At 43.6% G+C, this 16,985-nt stretch overlaps 1 protein-coding gene and 1 long non-coding RNA gene across 4 annotated transcripts; one reads left to right on the top strand and one right to left on the bottom strand.

Annotated features, from left to right (window-relative positions):
* Window positions 1–42: 42 nt before the first annotated feature.
* Window positions 43–9,121, bottom strand: prdm1c (PR domain containing 1c, with ZNF domain). Its single transcript, XM_037750018.1, has 7 exons — window positions 8,922–9,121; window positions 7,311–7,571; window positions 5,568–5,690; window positions 4,406–4,658; window positions 1,433–2,403; window positions 1,190–1,318; window positions 43–901 (listed from the first exon to the last, which is right to left on the bottom strand). The coding sequence occupies exons 1-7, from the start codon at window positions 8,946–8,948 to the stop codon at window positions 353–355; spliced, it is 2,313 nt and encodes a 770-aa protein (XP_037605946.1). The 5' UTR covers window positions 8,949–9,121; the 3' UTR covers window positions 43–352.
* On the top strand, window positions 5,736–16,682 carry LOC119476652. 3 transcript variants are annotated; one of them, XR_005204060.1, is made up of 6 exons: window positions 5,736–6,208; window positions 6,379–6,507; window positions 9,039–9,144; window positions 14,569–14,817; window positions 16,124–16,311; window positions 16,480–16,682. It is a non-coding gene; the product is annotated as an uncharacterized LOC119476652 (long non-coding RNA). The 3 variants fall into 3 exon arrangements; XR_005204059.1 differs by lacking the exon at window positions 6,379–6,507; XR_005204058.1 differs by lacking the exon at window positions 5,736–6,208 and having other exon boundaries at window positions 6,219–6,507.
* The last annotated feature ends 303 nt before the right edge of the window (window positions 16,683–16,985 follow it).

The following is a 16,985-nucleotide window of genomic DNA, read 5'->3' as shown; positions in this document are numbered from 1 at the left end:
GCACACACATAGAAACAGGAACTCACACAGTGAACCACAAACTTTGTTGATGCAAAATCAAATGTTTAGTTGTTGGTCCATGAAGATGTTTCAGAGATACAAAAAAGACATAAATTCTCTGTTTGTATAGATTAATGTTAGCAACAGAATAAATTAACATATACATTACATCGATCAAGTCTCTGGTCCCAGGCCATGCTGGTAGAGTCTTGATTCCTCACACGCTACAGCCTGTGTAGAGTATAGGCTAGGCAATCCATGATTGAGATAAGGCTTTACTTCAAATAGGGCAGTAACAGACAGCTGCTGAGTTGACCTGTAAGGATTATATGGCTGGATTAGCAAGGCTGTTTTAGGGCTCTGATATGCAGCCTGACTCCAGCTTGATGCTGGTTGAATGCAGAGGTAGAGGGCTGCGGTGCAGCTGAACGGCAGAGCACTCCTTTGCTGATTTGTAGATGCTCAGCTCAGTCTCCCCTTCCCCTTCACTGTGGTGGCCCGAGGTCTCCATCTTCTTTATCAGGTCGATAACATCCCCTTTGTCCATCTCGGCCTCTGTAGCCATGGCCTCGAGCTGCTCCGCCGCCTCGCTCATATCGAACATCTCGATCTCGGCGTTGACTCGGTGCAGCTCCTCCGGCGAGTGTCTGTGGGTGGCTGAGGGGGAGAGAGGGCAGAAGCCTCGGAGGTGCACCTGGAGGCTGCAGTAGTGGAGATAGGCACAGGGGCAGCAGGGACACCGGTGAGGTCGTTCCCCGGTGTGGAGGCGTTTGTGGAGCTTGAGGTGGACAAATTGAGTGAAGCGGGCAGGGCAGAGCTTGCACTGGTAAGGCCTCTCACCTGAGTGCAGCCGCTGGTGGGTCTTCAAGTTGCTAGTGCTGCTGAATCGCTTATGGCACACCTGTGTCGAAACAGAGCCAAGGAGAATATGTTTTAGAATCACAGTCACAGTGCTCTCGATTCAACTGCTATCAAGACATTAAATAGGCGTTATTGGTTGCTATAAGCACCATAGATGTGTGTCAATAGGAGCCTATTATGCCTACTACGTTGTTAAAAGTGACAGCGAAACTTAAAATGTTCTAACAAGTTGTAAATCTGAATGCAGCGTTATGTTTTGAACCACTTAGTTAAGTTTTTAGTTAAGTAAAATATCAAACCATTTCTTTAATTTAAGATGTAGTCATACCTTGCACTCGTGAGGTTTCTCTCCAGTGTGAACCAGGTAGTGTTTCTGCAGGTGGGCCAGCTGAGTGAAGGTCTTATTGCAGGTCTGACACCTGAAGGGACGCTCTCCGCTGTGCACTCGCAGATGGACCTGAGGACAGCATGTCAGAGATGAGTATTTACATTTATTTATCCTATCAAACTCAAGAAACCTGGTAAATTCTAATATTCTCTAGCTACTTTTAATGTCAGAGGAGGAACTAACCTTGAGGTTGGACAGCTGCCCGAAGACCTTTCCACAGACGTTGCACTCATACCGGATCTTTCCGTTCTGCCTGGTGAGGGGGTAAGACAGGGTCTTGTAACCAATAATCTGCCCCCCTCGTTTGATCTTCCTGAGGTCCACTGCATCCTCAGTATTGCTCCGAGTGGCAGACGTGGGTTTGGAAGGGAGGCGGTCTGAAAAGACGGCCATGCCCACTGGTGGTGAGCACCCTCCAGGCGAAAGAGAAGGCAGTGCTCTGCGGAATGAGGTGACCATGGATGAGGCGCTGGATGTTGCGGGTCTAGTGAGGTCACTGCTGGGAGGAGAGTGTTTGAGGTCATCTGAGGGGATCCTGAGGTAGTTTGTCCTTTCCGACATGAGGTCCTTGTTGTCTCTGTGCTCACTGGTTGGTGAAAGAATGAGGTCTTGTTTGTTTGTGTTGGATAGTGCAAATGTCAAGTCTTTGTGTGCGTTGGCCTGAGGATGGATGAAGTGTGCGTAGCCTTCGAAAGGCAGTAAATGTGTGAAGTGAGGTTTCAGTCGATCTCTGTAGAACGGGTATGAATGAGGTAGAATGCTGTTAAGGCCGAGTGAGTAGTGAGGCAGTAGATAGGGAGAATGCCTCAGAGCAGGATGAACTCGATCAGGCTCTTGGTAAGGTTTGGCTACAGCGGGACCTTGACTGTGCTGATAGGTGAAGTGCAAACTAGAGGGAACACTTAGAGCTGGTCTTTTGGCAGCTGGAGGGCTACAGGATGGCAGCGGTGCATATCTATGGCCGTGGATAGGTTCTGAGTGGGGCTGGATTGGGTAGACAACACGGGGACACATGGGAAAAACTACCGGGAGGTTGGTCTGACGAGACGAGGGACCATCCAGACGTCTGGGGCAGGTAGTCGGGGATTTGGAAGGCTCGTCTCGGAGGATTTCAGAGACGCTGTGTCCTCGTTTCCCTGTTGTCTTCTCCTTAGCTTGACAGAAAATTAAATGGAGAAATGACATCAGAAACTTTGACTTCCAGCAACAGTATCATCATTCAGTTGAGTGACATACACCCATGACATTTTCCTTGTTGAAATCAATGTGTATCTTTTAAAGTTGTTCCGATACCGATACCGGTATCATGAATGCGTCCGATACCGCCCAAAATTCAGGATTGGGTATCGGTGAGAACGCCAGTCTATGCACCGACCTGATACCGTAATTTATTAACCCAGAAAAAAAGGGTTTAGCCTGAGCCAGGCCATACATCAAATTAATACCTACAGTAAACATATCACGTCCATGTAATATTATAATAATAATAATAATAATAATAATGATAATAATAACGTTATTATCATTATTATTATTATTATTATTATTATTATTATTATTATTATTATTTATTAATATTTTTATTATTTCTACTTTTTTTATCACGCTGGTATCAAATCAGTACTTGGTATCGGCCGATACCGCAAGTTCAGGTATCGAAATTGTTATCAGGAAGGAAAAGAATGGTATTGGAACATCTCTAGTATCTTTACTCTTAAAGGCTCCTGCTCTGGTCCAAAGCTGTGTGTGTGTTTTTATAAGATGTGTGTGCACCCTCTCCCAGACTTGCCCTAGCACTCTATGAAAGTGGACACCACATGTGAAACAATAGGCGTCTGATCAGGATACAGATAACATGGAGTTGGTGGGTACAATATGTTATTTGCATTAGAGCACCGGTCAGTATTTTCCACCCCAAGCAGGACAGGATAACACATGATGAGCAACTACTTTTTTATCTGAAAATGACTGATGAACCACAGATTTCACCCAGACATAAATAATCCTAAAAGATGCTTGACGGAGTGGAAAATATCCCCGCCAACACATCAACTGACCGATGAATAATATTTATTTATTTTTAAGTCTACACACAGGTCAACTTTATGAAATCTGCATCCAAATCTGTAATTCCTCTGAGTAAATCCTTCCACTTAGGAAGTCACGAGGAGAGCTGCTTTACTGGCTTACACCCGCACAGACGAAGGAGCTGACAAACAGAGGAAGACAAAATAACAGAAGTATGCACGCACATTTCACCTACTCCTGGACACAATCAACCCACACAAACACAGAGCGACCCTTATCTACTGTGTGCTCCCCCGTGTTACCCTCCCACCCCCCTCTCTCTCCTCTGAGAGGCCAGCTCTTAGCAAACAAACAGCCGACACTGAGAGAGATATCAATCTGTCAGCGGGTCGTCTTGTCAGGAAGTTCAAGTAGTCACTGGAGCGGTTCCTACCTCTCTTCCTCCTTAAGAGCCAAATAAATAAGAGGAGTCGTGCCAGAATGCTGTCAGCACCCTCAGGCTGCCTCCAGTGTGTGTGAGCGTGCGTGTAAATGAGTATTTTGGTGCGTGCACGCAGCCTCTCTGCCAGCACTCTTTGTGTTTGTGAATGAAATGCTTTGTGTGTCAGGGAAGCTCCCAGCTGTGTTTCTATGTGGAGTTAAAAAAGGGAAACTGAAACATTGCCTAAAGTCCTGAAATTGGTCTCGTGTTACGCAGGTAACTGTGGCTATACCTAGAGACACACCAGCTCTGCTTTCAGGACTCTACTCTCCTCCTTTGTGTCCTGCTTTGACAAAAGGGCCGTGGGTGGGACTGAGTAACTTCTTAAACACGCAAACAAAGAGTGTGTCAGTCGGCCGGCGCTTTGATTGTTACTCCACAATAACAGATGTGTCTCAAAGCGTGGGCACAGGAAGGGTTCTTGTTAACTTAAAGCGGCAGCAGGCAGAATATTTTTGGCATCATTGGGCAAAAATTCCATAATAACCTTTCAGCAGATTGTAATTCAAGTGTTCTGAGAGATAACTAGACTTCTGCACCTCCTCATGGCTCTGTTTTCAAGCTTTAAAAAATCTATTTTTGGCCAATCACAGGTCATTTTAAGGTCCTTGCATCATCCTAAAATAAGATACTACTCTGACACTTACCAATACTGTCAATCGCCAGTTGGCCCAGCGGAGGGTAGTTGCAGCGCTGGGCGAATTCAGAGCAGTACCACACGAGGAGCTCCTGGCCCGGCTGCAGCGGTTTGATGGTGTAGAAGTAGACGTCCAAACCGCTCTGGCAGGCCACGAGGTTCTGCTCCTCCACGGCGCAGGTCGGATTGACGTAACGCATCCAGTTGCTCCGCTCCTCGTTCAAACCGTCCAGGATGTGGTGCAAACGCCCCTCCGAGAAGACCTATGAGATATAACAAGACGAGAGAGATACGTCAGCAGATGATGACATCTCTGGTCTGAATCCGAAACCATGATGTCACAAGTTTCCTGATGCCTTTATGGTAAATACTGTATGTACTTTCAGCTGCTGTGCCAAGTCATCTAGAGTTACGAAAGCAGCACTGAATGAGAATTTCACCGTATGACTGGATTGTAGTATTGGGAATACTATCTCGCCCACTAAGACTCTCACCTATCGCCTTTGTGGTGACGTATTGCTGTAGTTTTAAAAAGCAATCTAAATTCAGCTCACTTAAAGAGTTATCCCTCCATCTCTTTTAAGCTGATGCAACTGTTCTTTGAAGCTGTGCTGTCACCTGAGTCATGGCTGTAATGTTAACACACCGTCTGTGTTATGGCTGTTGCAAGTTTTGGTCGGGGGTTGCATGATTTCAAGGCTGCTGACTCTAAACTAAAGAATTACACACAGGCGCTTGTGTGTAATGGAAGTAATCTCAGGCTCAAAGCCACTTCCTCGCTTAGTCAGTGCGAGAGTTTATGAGTCTGTAGAAGTGTATGGTGTGTTTACTGGCAGCGCCGCCGCTGCCGAGAGAAGCGGAGAGAGAGAGAGGAGAACCGCTGCGTCACTGAAACCAAACAGCTGTGTGTGCGTGTGTGTGTGTGTGTGTGTGACCTCAGGCAGCAATGCAAAGGAACTGGCAAACATATTTACAGTGCTTGCATATTTAAACCCCATCTCATCCAACAGCTTTTAAAGGTACCCAAGCATAGGTAGACCCGAGTCATACTCTCACAGGATGTCAGATGTTGACCACAACTGCTAACTTGTGCCACAGCAGCGTCTCCAGATGGAGATACAGGATGTGAACGTTTTTTGAAAAAACACGAAGCTCACATGCAGCTCACTTACCCTCCAGAAGTACTTCCTGTCGGCGCCGTTTTTCAGCAGCGTTTCGTCCGTGTAGCTCTCCCCCACTAGAGGGCCAAAACGTGTCCCCTTAGGAATCAGCTCCTTGCTGGTCACCCCGAGCACCTGTCCAACAAGGAGGACATGAAATCATCAAACGACAGTCACAAATTGGAGGCCTGAGCGAGCAGCCGGATGCACTCGGAGCTGAAAAAAAATCCTAATTAGAGGGATGTGCAGTCCTTCTTATCTGACTCTCCACCCTTTGCTTGGTTTCTTGGTGATTAACAAAAAGTATCAGGTCAATTCACTGGAAAATTATCCAGAAAAACAAGCTGTTCTTACTGATATAAATCTGCTGTCATGACAAATCTTCCCCCGAGAGAAAATGAGCTGGGCTGTGACAGAACGTGTCCGCTCCTTCACATGCTGAATATTTCATCAGCCAATCGCCCACGTTATCTTTAGTTTCTCCACCATATTAAAATTTCACCACCACTCTTGTTCTGCTACCTCCAGGTGTGAAACTCACCCTCTCTGTATCGAGCCTCCAGGGTGTGGGAGAGAGGATAAGGTGTCACGGACACACCCCGGCCAGTCAACTGCACTTTGAGCTCCGTGTCCAAACCCCCCCTGAAGCGATGGTAATGTAGTCTCTCTTTCATCTCGGAGCAATACTGGCACCGTGTATCAACCTCTACATGCTCAGCCATAGAGTTTATCAGCTAGTTTTACCCTCGCTTTGTCAGACTGCTCCATTTGAGGTGCCCTTGTGTCACAGATTACTGTAACGTATCCTGCTCTTTGGTGTCAGCCAGACTCCAGACAGACCTTATTAGAAGGTCCAAGTGGTGCTACAGGTATTTTGCTGCAGACGCCCAGGCTACTTCCTCTGATCTCACCTGACAACCATCTTTCATCAACGGCTCAACCCTAATCTTGCGTAAGGAAACCCTAATGTTTCCTTTTCTTAATCCTTTGTCATGTATTTATCTGCATTTCCTACTCAGTCCAGTTAAGCATAAACCATCCTCCACTTTTTAATCCACCGTAACTGCCACACACTTAATCCAGAAGATAATTTATGGTGTTACCCATAAGGTTGGTGCTCTGCTTTACGGTGTAATTGTGTGCCGGGACAAAGGGTTGTGAATCTGAGGTAGCTACTAATCACAGAGACCTCAGGCTGTGTGCTGAGGGGCTCGCCTTTCTCCGGCTTTAACTCAACACATCCAGAGTGGAGAGGAAAGACTGAAATTAGACAACAACATGTCAAGTACTTCCCGCCTGAGGATGGATGAGTGGATGGAAGGATGTCGGTGTGACGCAAGAAGTCGGCAGTTACAGAAAACATAAACAACTGATGCTTACATACCACTTAGATGTATGATTCTGCATCATTTTCCTGCTTTAGTTTTGTCCTTAAAACTCCACTTTCTTAAACAATTTGAATAACACACTAGGGCTGTGTATTGGCAAGAATATGGCGATACAATACGTATCATGATACAGGGGTTACAATTCAATATATTGCAATATTGTGATACTATAAGCAAGGCGATATATAAATCTAATTTTAGGAAAACTGTCATAATATAAAGAACACACCACCATAAAATCTGAGTTTGTGAAGAAGTTTGTGAGAAGTTTCACAGTATCACAAAACACAATATCGTGATACTCAATTTCGATATTTTCTTACACCCCTATAACACACAGACGAGGAAGATGTGCTTTGCTGCGTACCTCTGCGGAGTTGCGGCAGCGTTTCAAGGCCAGGTTTCTTGGTAAGGACCTCTCGGCTCGCGTCTTGCCGTTGCTTTCGGACTCTTCCTCCAGAAGTTGGTCCTTCACGATATAAGTGCACTTCTCCTCAAAGTTCGCCTCGCTCCACGAGGTCATGTCTGCGTCCTGTGTATCTGACATCGCCGCCGCTGCTGCGATGACCCCTGTGCTTTGCGGTGAGCTTTCTGAGGTTAACATGGCTGTGGTGCACTGAGAGGAGGCCTGCAGGAAAGATAGAAGAGACATAAAGTCAAATCATTCCATATCTAAAAAAAAAAACACGATTCTGGCAATGGGAGTGACACTTATTTCCTTTTACCTTTTTCCTTTTATGTCACAATATGAGGGAAAAAACACAGACAATACAAACAACAGCTGGAATACCAAGGGAAGTCAAGTTTTGAATGGAGCTAAAATTAGATTCCAGAGTGCGAGATGTGACACAGAGCAAGTCGGGGATGTTGAGGAGGTGGCGGGGAAAAAACTTTCCCATCAGCTGCTGCTACCGGACAAACAAACTTCAAAGTGGAACCTTCGTGCTCGCTGCCCCATTGCCCCCACTGTCCCATACATCCTGTGACTCTCCGAATCACAACCCCTGGGCTATGAGGGAGGTTCCTGTGCACGTCAGCCCCCGGAGCAGGACCACTTTCACAAGGAAATCAGCTCTCCCAGTGAATCAACCAGACTTCCTCTGAACTGACTCGGACTTGGCTCTCGGCCAGTCCCTTTCTCTCTGTCTGTCCCCTAGTGTCTATTCTCAAGAAGATTGTGGTCAAAGTGCCCCGACTGATAGGATGAAATGGTGTAATATTGAAAGAGAAGAAGATAGGAGACGTGTGATTAAAAGACAATGCTCATACGTGCCCGCTCAGAACTTCCTTTTTCAGGTTCTGAAATAGCGATAGATAAGATCTGTGGTTGGTAATAGTTGGTGAGCATTCATGTGAGCTCCTGAAGTCAACTCAAAACTTGGGGTGAAGCTTTTATGGCATACAATTCCTGCACAATTACATATAAACAAATCGTTTGCCTGCCTAAATGGAAAGACTGTCATTCCCCTTTTGATGTTTTTTCTTTAAAAAGTTGTGTTAATCAATCAAAAATCCTTCAAACTCACACAGTAATCTGACATATATATTCACACATGCTGCAATAACGCAATATCTCATCTTATTCTCAGGGAGGGAAATAAAAGGAAGGCAGATTAAAAAGTGCAGAGAGATGAGATTTATATGGTCGACGTTTCACCCTGTTTTTCTCTCAAGTGTGGTCACCACAGCTGACACGGAATGACTGTCACTGGCAGCGTGACATCTCACTCCGAAACCGTCAAACCCGGTGACACAGCAGTAAATATATTGTGAAAATCATGACATGAGTCAAAAGGCGCACAGCTGTGGGGGCTCGCAGTCAGCATGTAACAGGTTGACTCTAGAAAGCACTCTTTTATCTTACTTTGACATTGTGTAATGCAAAAAAAAAAAAAGAATAAGTAAAAAATGTTAAATATAGAACAATTAACACAAAATCTAGTATCAATAAGATGATTTGAGAAGGATGCACACTTACTGTGAAGCCTTGAGAGGAGCCACACATATGTCAGGCTGTCAGTGCCCTCCCTGAGTGTCTATGAGCAACCAGTGTCTGTCCTCTGTCTCTTGTCCTCTCTGTCTCTCTATCTTGTAGTCTCTCAGCCAACCTCAGTATCCTGTGTACCTGCGTGTGACTGACCCGCAACTGAACACTCGAGTGTGTGACTCTTCCTCTTGCTTCTTGCATGGGAGGAGGGAAGGTGAGAGAAATACACTCCCTTTTCCTCTTCTGCTCCCTCCCCCTCCTCCCCTTTTGCCCCATGACTCCTCCTTGGAGAGTGTTTGTGTGTGTGTGTGTGTGTGTGTGTGTGTGTGTGTGTGTCTCACTCTCTTGCCCCGGGGCGTGAGGCTTTCTCCAGGGGGGTGGACTGGCTGTCCTGTCACACAGCTATGTCCGGATCAGACAAATACATCTTCATTTTCTGACAGTCACCCACTCCATCTTTGAGAGAGAGAGGAAAGCTTACCTGCGTTGTGTTTGGAAGTCAAGAGATCAGCACAGAGGAGATGAGGTCATTTTGGTGTTTGGTGTAGTTTGAAGCAAGCTTCGGAAAGTTTTAATTTGTCACAGGAGACCTTGTTTGCGTACATGGTTTTAAAGCATCACGCCATATTGTCACACCATAAACCACATAGACACCAAGACAGTTCCTGAAATGACAACTCTTGATCTTGACACTTAAATCTTCCATCGCAGTGGTTTTTAAAAAGGCACATTTCTTGTGTCTTCTGCAGCTCAATAAGATGGTCAGTTTAAAATGCAGTTTGTAAAGTGACACGTCTTGAATATGTAGACATTTAATATCCAACTGTTCATCACAGCAACAGCTGCAGACTGAAATATTTCCACTCTGCAGTATGTGTCAGTGTTGCCTGTTTGACTCGCTGATACCGATACAGGCTAATGTTGAGCTCCACCGAGATAAAACAGATGTATGTGAAACTAACCAAAAGTCTTGATATTTTCTTTTTGTCAGAGTAATAATTGATAACTGTGCAATTTTGGAGCATGAATATACCACAAAAAGTCTCTTTTAAAACAACAAATAGAGGATAGATTAGTGTTACAATACTGGAATTTCTAACTTTGATACAATACCTTGAAAAATATTGATATTTGATACCATTTGACATTGCAGGCATAACAGTTTTTATTTTTATAAAAGATGTGGTGCAGCTCATACCCGTGTATCAATACTGCAGAAAATGAGTATTGAAACTGTTTCAAATATTCAGTATTGATATGTATCGATACTTTGATATTTTTGACAACACAAGTATAGATGACAACAACTTTTGGTTAAAATTGAACCGCAACTTAAAATCTCTTTTGTTATCGATTTATCTGCCGATTCTTTTCTCACTTAATTGTTTGGCCGATAAAACATCACAATATCCTAGAGCACAAGTTAAAACTATCAAGAAAAGCAGCAAATTCTCACATTTGCCAACCTGGTAATATCAAATGTTTGGCCTTTTTTTGCTTCTAATTGACATAAACAATTAACCGATTATCAAAATAGTTTGATGATGATTAATCTGATCAATCTTCTTTCTATTGACAATAATAACAAGATATGATTCTCTGCTTTTTACCTCTTTTTTTGTCTTCCTTCCAGAGTTTGTTTGACTCTTATCCAAACTCATTTGGCATCATTCTTATATTTCAAAAAGTCCTTATTGTGTTTGTGCTCATCATATGCAACGCACTCTCATCCCAACTCGTCATATACCGCTGCTATGTCACGCCCCTTGGCGTCACTCCCCTTCCTTGGCGTCATGCCCCTGGCGTCACTTTATTTTTGGCATCAAAAACACTATAGTTACCATTAGCGTCACTTTAGGATTAGGCAACAAAACCACTACAGTTAGATTTGGGAAACAACAACATGGTCGGTTCTTAAACTACTACATTTGTACAGTGAAAATGACACTGAACGTTGTGAACACGGGACACAAATGAAACAGCTGATTGTAACGTGACGCACGGGACATGAAAAGCGGTCTCTTCGATGAAAGACTTGTGTTTGTTGGACCCATCCACCTCCCCTCCCACCTGCCCGGTGTGTCTCTTTCACTCTTTAAACTACGTCACCACACTCCCGGCGCACATTCTTGAAGCATTTGCTGTTGCCGCAGATGGGTTTACATTGTAGTTAATGGAAAGGTCGGTGCGTCTCATACCGGTGCTCAAGCGCGCCTTGTGCGGCGGTAGTGAACGCCGATGGCCGTGACAAAGCCTTGGTATTTGACGCCCTGGGAAGGAGAAATATGTATCCAACCATTAAAAAAATATATTCTACAAGAAAATGCTGAGCTGAAAGAAATGAACGGAATACTGTTACGGGTGTGTTCTCCCTCTCCGGAGACTCAGCTGTCCTGTTGTACTGCACTGCTCAGTGGGGGTGAGATCCACAATGTGTTGATACTTGTGTCATGCTGTAAGTTGATGTGTAGCCCGGTTTTCACCCCGCTCTGCTCCCCCCCTTGTTCTTTTCTCCAAAGGCAACATTTAACTTGGCACGCCGCCAGCCAGCTGAAGAATTGTCTGAACTTTCAGACTTGTCATCCACGCGACTTGACACGCGACATACTGAGGACAGCACGTATCTGTGAGCTGACTTCCCTTCGTAGTCATGAACTTGCCATGCGCACTGTTCTCATTCACTTTCTCTTACTTCGGGGAAGTTCATATTGCATCGCCATGTGTCAAGTGGATTCTGTTCCTCATAGACTCTCCTCTGTTCCTCTGTTTTGTCCTTCTCTTCACGCTTCCTGTCCCACTCATCACACCTGACCAAGCTGCTAATTACGGCTGCTGACATGAGCCACCATGTAATTTAAAATCCACCTCTCTCTCTATCTCTCTCTCGCCGTTTCGCTCTTTCTCTTTTGCCTTCAGCTATTTCATTCATCACCTTCCATTCAGCTCACCTCCTCTTCCTCTGTAATGCCCCTCTCTCTGAACCTTCTCTTTACTACATCTATTACTCATATGTGCCGCGTGAGTAATTCACGTAACGACAACATGAACTTTTCTTATGAGAAGAGAGGCCTCTGGGCCGAGATTGCGCTCGGAGCGTTGGTTATGTGTGTGGGTGGATGCGCTTGAGCGTGGGTATATATTAGTTGGTAGTTGGCTCGGGCTACCTGATATTTCACATGACATTCTTAGAATGACAGGATGATGATGAGCGGATGGAGACATGAACATGACCTCCCAAAGAGAAATGTAATTTACTATGTCGGACAAGAAAAACAAGCTCACTTACTGACAATGACAGACATTTAGTTTTTTTTAGGTAGCATTGTAGAAAATCCCAGAAACGAAAAGTGCATGATGCCCAGTGAAGCAAGGAAGTGCCTAGACTTTTGCTGAAAAGGGGCCTTGCAACAAGCGCACCGAAGTGTCTTTGGGAGTTTGTCTGTGTTTAACTCAGCCTCTCACTGAACTCAGAACTCACCAGAAATTTGCGTCACATTCCGTCTGAACACAGTTATAGTAGCACGACAAGAGAAGAGTTCTCGTAATGTTACAAAACAGTGTAGACCAGACCGGTATCGCGTCATCGCCAAGGCCACACCCTCATTTTGGAGGCTGGAAAACAGAAGATGTCAATGCAATTTGACGTGTTTGGATTGTAATTTTGAGAAGTTTGTATGCATTTGTTTCTTGTTAAACAAACGTCTGTTTTATAGACATGTCTGATCATTATTTGCGACCTTGCCTGAACCTGAGCGTTTGCGTTATCTTAATAAATTAAGGTCGATCGCCATCATGCCCCTTTAGTCCTCCCCCGTCCAAGTAAATTATCAACCTGTTATTAGTCAACTGTTTGATCTTTAGGCTGAGATTAAGTTGGAGACGACAGCCTGATGCTGTTATAACTTTTCTGTATGACTGTATTACTGCAGCAGCCTCCCACTCAAGCTAACTTATCCATCAGCAGTAACTGTCGCAACATCATTTAGCGATTTACCACACTGATAGTGTTTATTCACGTGCCTCAAAATCTCAGTATGAAAGCCTCGGTTTCCCGTTTCTCGCCAGCATGGCCTTGGCAATGACATGATTCCGTACTGGTTTGATAACATTATCTACCATTAAGCCACCATAGGCTACTGGTCATACCAGACTAAGTAAGGCTGTAGTATTAAAGCGTATTGAATTGAGCAATATGGTATTTTATTTCTTATGAATTCAATTTTTCATTTCTAAGAGAATACTGCATATGTGCTATTTCTTCTTTCATACATTTCACAGTCTCACTTACTCCTAGTGGTATCCGGTCATACAAATAGTTTTGGTTTGACTTGTCCAGATTTCGAGTTACCTGCTTCTGACATTACTGTCTTCACTCTGATACTATGAAGTTGAATGGTCTTTCTTATGGGATGCTCACAATATTTAATATGCAGGAATTTTCTAAAAACATTGTATAGACTGATGCAAAAAGAATCCCTCTCAATAATCACTTATGATCCAATAGAAATGTGTGGTGGAGTCTGTGTCTGCCTGTATTTTGTCTTTTCTTCTTATTTTGCTGTTAGTTTTAGTTAGTTTAAACATTTTATTTTTTGATTCACTGCTTTGTTCTCACAACGATTATATACAGTACATTATATCTTTATACACTACATTTATTTTTATTTTTGAATAGAGATGATGTTCCTGTGAAACTACTTTCTACCCAAGAAATAGTCCCTCAGAAAACTGTAATACATAGTGTGTTCTTTGGAATATCCAGGGCAGAGGCCAGAGGCAATATTTATCAATATATATATTTATACTTATAGAAGAACATGTGGTTGCTGTTGAAAATGCCTTAAACGGCATAAACAAAAAATTACACATACTCAGTTCCACACACTCATTCCTCAAAAATTGGGCAAATAAAATTAAGCGACCTGTATGGTTAGACATGAGAGGAAAGTAAGAATATGTTTTTGTGAACAGTTGCTTCAACAATAACTTATAAGGAAAGGGAAATTTGCATCTTACAGTTGGCAATGTAAATGTCAATAAACCAGAATACAGAGAAGTGCTTGCACACAGAATAAGGTTGCCTTTGAGGTATCTTGAACCCTGTAATTTCCATGCTTGAGTCTGTACCTGCCTGGGGTCATTTCTCGCAGCGGGACTAAAGGCAACCACTCCTTCCCCGTCACCTCCCCCGAGGATGAGGACAATGATCTCTGGCAGAGATGGCTGAGCCCATTTTATAACCCATTACAGCTGAAATGCTTGACGCAACCTCCACCTCTGCCTTTCTTAAAGTTTAACGGCTGACTCAGAGAGAAATATTTCAAATTCTATAATAACCATCTTCTTGTCACGGACCCCGTACTCTGACCCATGTCACCCTCACTTTTCCCCCCTGCCACGCTGTGCTGTTATCAACCTGTCAGCCCCGTCAGCCTCTCCGTCCATTTCATGTAGCTTTAAGTGATTTCCTTTACCATGCAGCACTCTAATCTATATTCTTGTGGTGGAGAAATCACGCATACCCACTTTATTGACATGACAGGAACAATATGAACTTAATGAATGCATTTTGAGCAGAAAAAACAGTGATGTAACTTGTCTCTCTCCATCTTTTTATCCCTCCTGTTTTCCACTTTAGGTGTCAGCACCGCACCACAGCCACCACCCACCTAGTCTGCCAACCGGCTCCCCTCAACCGGTGGATGATCTCCTGTTGACAGGCCAAGGGTTATTATCGTGGTTTCAGGGCTAAGAGGAATGCTACTGCACTTCACAACAGATGTCTTTTTAATTCCTGACAAAACCACCCACAGAGATGAGGAAAAAAAACGCTATCACTGCTCTCAGCTGACCCACAGTGTAGACGTCTGGAACCTGTGAGTGACAGGTAATGTCCAACGCTGACGACAAAGCAAGGACGTATGCACACGTGGGCTTACATAGACAACACCTGCATAGACAGTATTTCCAGAGGGCCAAGAAACAATTACATTGGATGTTATTTTTTATAGTTTGGCTTCAATTTGAGACTTACATCTTCAGGTTTTAAATTAAATAAATCAAAATCAGCCCCTTTGCTTGGTCATCATTATCGGTAGAGAGTGTCGTGAGTCTTGTGAAGCAGCAGGGAAGAAAATGTACTTAACATACAACTCAAGGGCTGTCCAGGTGTCAGGTTGAAGAGTCTGCAGTGTAATTGAAACACGTTCCAGTCTGGAACATTTGTCATGCATCATTTCTGTCTCTGCCGTGTTCACAAACTTCGCTCTGGATCGACTGAACGAGCAGCAGCTGATTAACTCTGCTCTAGTAATCAGTTATAATGGCCATAAATGGGGGGGAAAAAAACATAATTGCTTAGGTATATTGACTCGCATGTCACAATAACCATATGCATGGTTAGTTGAGTTTTGTTGCAGTTCATTCTCATTACAGTTACATAAGAAGTTCTGCTTGATAATAATGTGACAGCTTTTCACAAATGTTGGAAAAATTGTGTTTTTAACATCCTGTGTATGTTTTTATTCTATGTGTACTGTGTGAGCCGTGTCAGAGACACATTTACATTGCCCTGTGATAAAGTTTTTTTTCGGTTGTGATCATGAAATAATCATAAACGTAAAAGTCACAGTGGTTTAACAAAAAACATATAGCTTTTTCTCAGTTGTCACGGGACACCTATCTTCATACAGCTACATACTGCATGTATTATGTGCAATATGTGAATATTAAAGTTTATTTCCGTTCATAAATTATGAGCATACACCAAATACACATGTTTACATTTTAAAACTCACGTACGAAAGTGCACACATTGGTTTGGTTGCTAACTGGAACCACCATCCTGCCCTGAGAACTCAACCCACTGTGGTTGACCCTTCATTTCATCATACCGTAAAAAAAACAAAACCAAACATCCTTTCTGGGTATTTGGTCTTGAGTGAAGTGTTTCCTCTTCCCACACTTGCTTTCAGTGCTACCAGCCCTCTTTATCAGCCATTCTCAACGGACTATTAATACTGATGAATAACATTTCTGGTATTCCTTTTCACTGAGACCAAGCACTTTTAAACTGTCCACCCAAAGAACTCATATTACTATTGCTCTTAAAACACATGCAATATTTTACCATTATCTGCTCAACTTTTCTCAAATTGCAGCACTACAGTCATCTGAAAACTTCATGTCCTCAGTTAAAGGTTTTCCTACCGAGCACCAGATTGACTGACTTCTTAAAGAGGAAGTGTCCGACCCCCAGGAGCCACACCTGACTGTATTAAAAGGCTCCTTGCATTGTTTTGTCTTCCTCTTGATTACTAAGGCAGACTGTAATAATGACCAGCAGTGAGACGCATCATCCGGGAAGGATGCACACAAACTGGTACACACCAACACAAACATGAACACACACTCTCTTACATGTTCTGCAGAGCTTAAGACGTTACCAGAAAAAAATGCTACTATTAAGTGTGATGACGTTACAAGAAATGATCTCATACACTGTGGAATTTAATGCATTTCTTTCTTTCTCTGTCCATTTGTCTCTCAGGAGCAGCGAGTTGATTCAGCTCAGACAGCTTGCTGTTCTCAGATTCCTGCCATATTTCTGGAATGCCACTGAACAAACAGAGGTGAACCTGATCTATGCTGTCACACTGTGGCACGGGGTAGAGTTTCCCCTAACTCTCTCTCTCACACACACACACACACACACACAACTTCCTCCTTGATATCCCAAATAAAGACCCAAGCTGTGACCCCTATATGAGCTGATGCAATATGCTTGCGTATTCATGCATGCACATTCCATACTGTGTGCCTCCTTATCTTGTGCGAGCGTCACAGATCCCCTACGCTATAGTAATTGTTACAGACAGTGATCGCCTGGATAGTTGTTTCTGCGTGTTCTTTGAATAAACCTTTTTAAAGAAAGAATTAAGTGAAACCTGTTCAGAAAAGCAGTATCGCTGCATCAATCATGATGACAAAAGAAGATACAAGTGTTTTCACTGACAAAAATGCTATCAGCATCATGTAGACAGTTAGCTTAGCTTA

This window comes from Sebastes umbrosus, chromosome 18, assembly GCF_015220745.1.
Source record: "Sebastes umbrosus isolate fSebUmb1 chromosome 18, fSebUmb1.pri, whole genome shotgun sequence".
Taxonomy (NCBI): Eukaryota; Metazoa; Chordata; class Actinopteri; order Perciformes; family Sebastidae; genus Sebastes; species Sebastes umbrosus.
Note: the sequence above shows the minus strand (reverse complement) of the source record. Positions and strands in the feature narration are given on the sequence as shown.

Excerpts from the sequence above, each read along its gene's own strand:
- prdm1c (XM_037750018.1), bottom strand. The coding sequence starts at position 8,948 with ATGTGTGGCTCCTCTCAAGGCTTCACA. Across the intron at positions 5,691-7,310 it reads GCTGCCGCAACTCCGCAGAG|GTGCTCGGGGTGACCAGCAA; the intron begins GTACGCAGCAAA and ends CTTGTTGGACAG. Across the intron at positions 902-1,189 it reads AGAAACCTCACGAGTGCAAG|GTGTGCCATAAGCGATTCAG; the intron begins GTATGACTACAT and ends GTTTCGACACAG.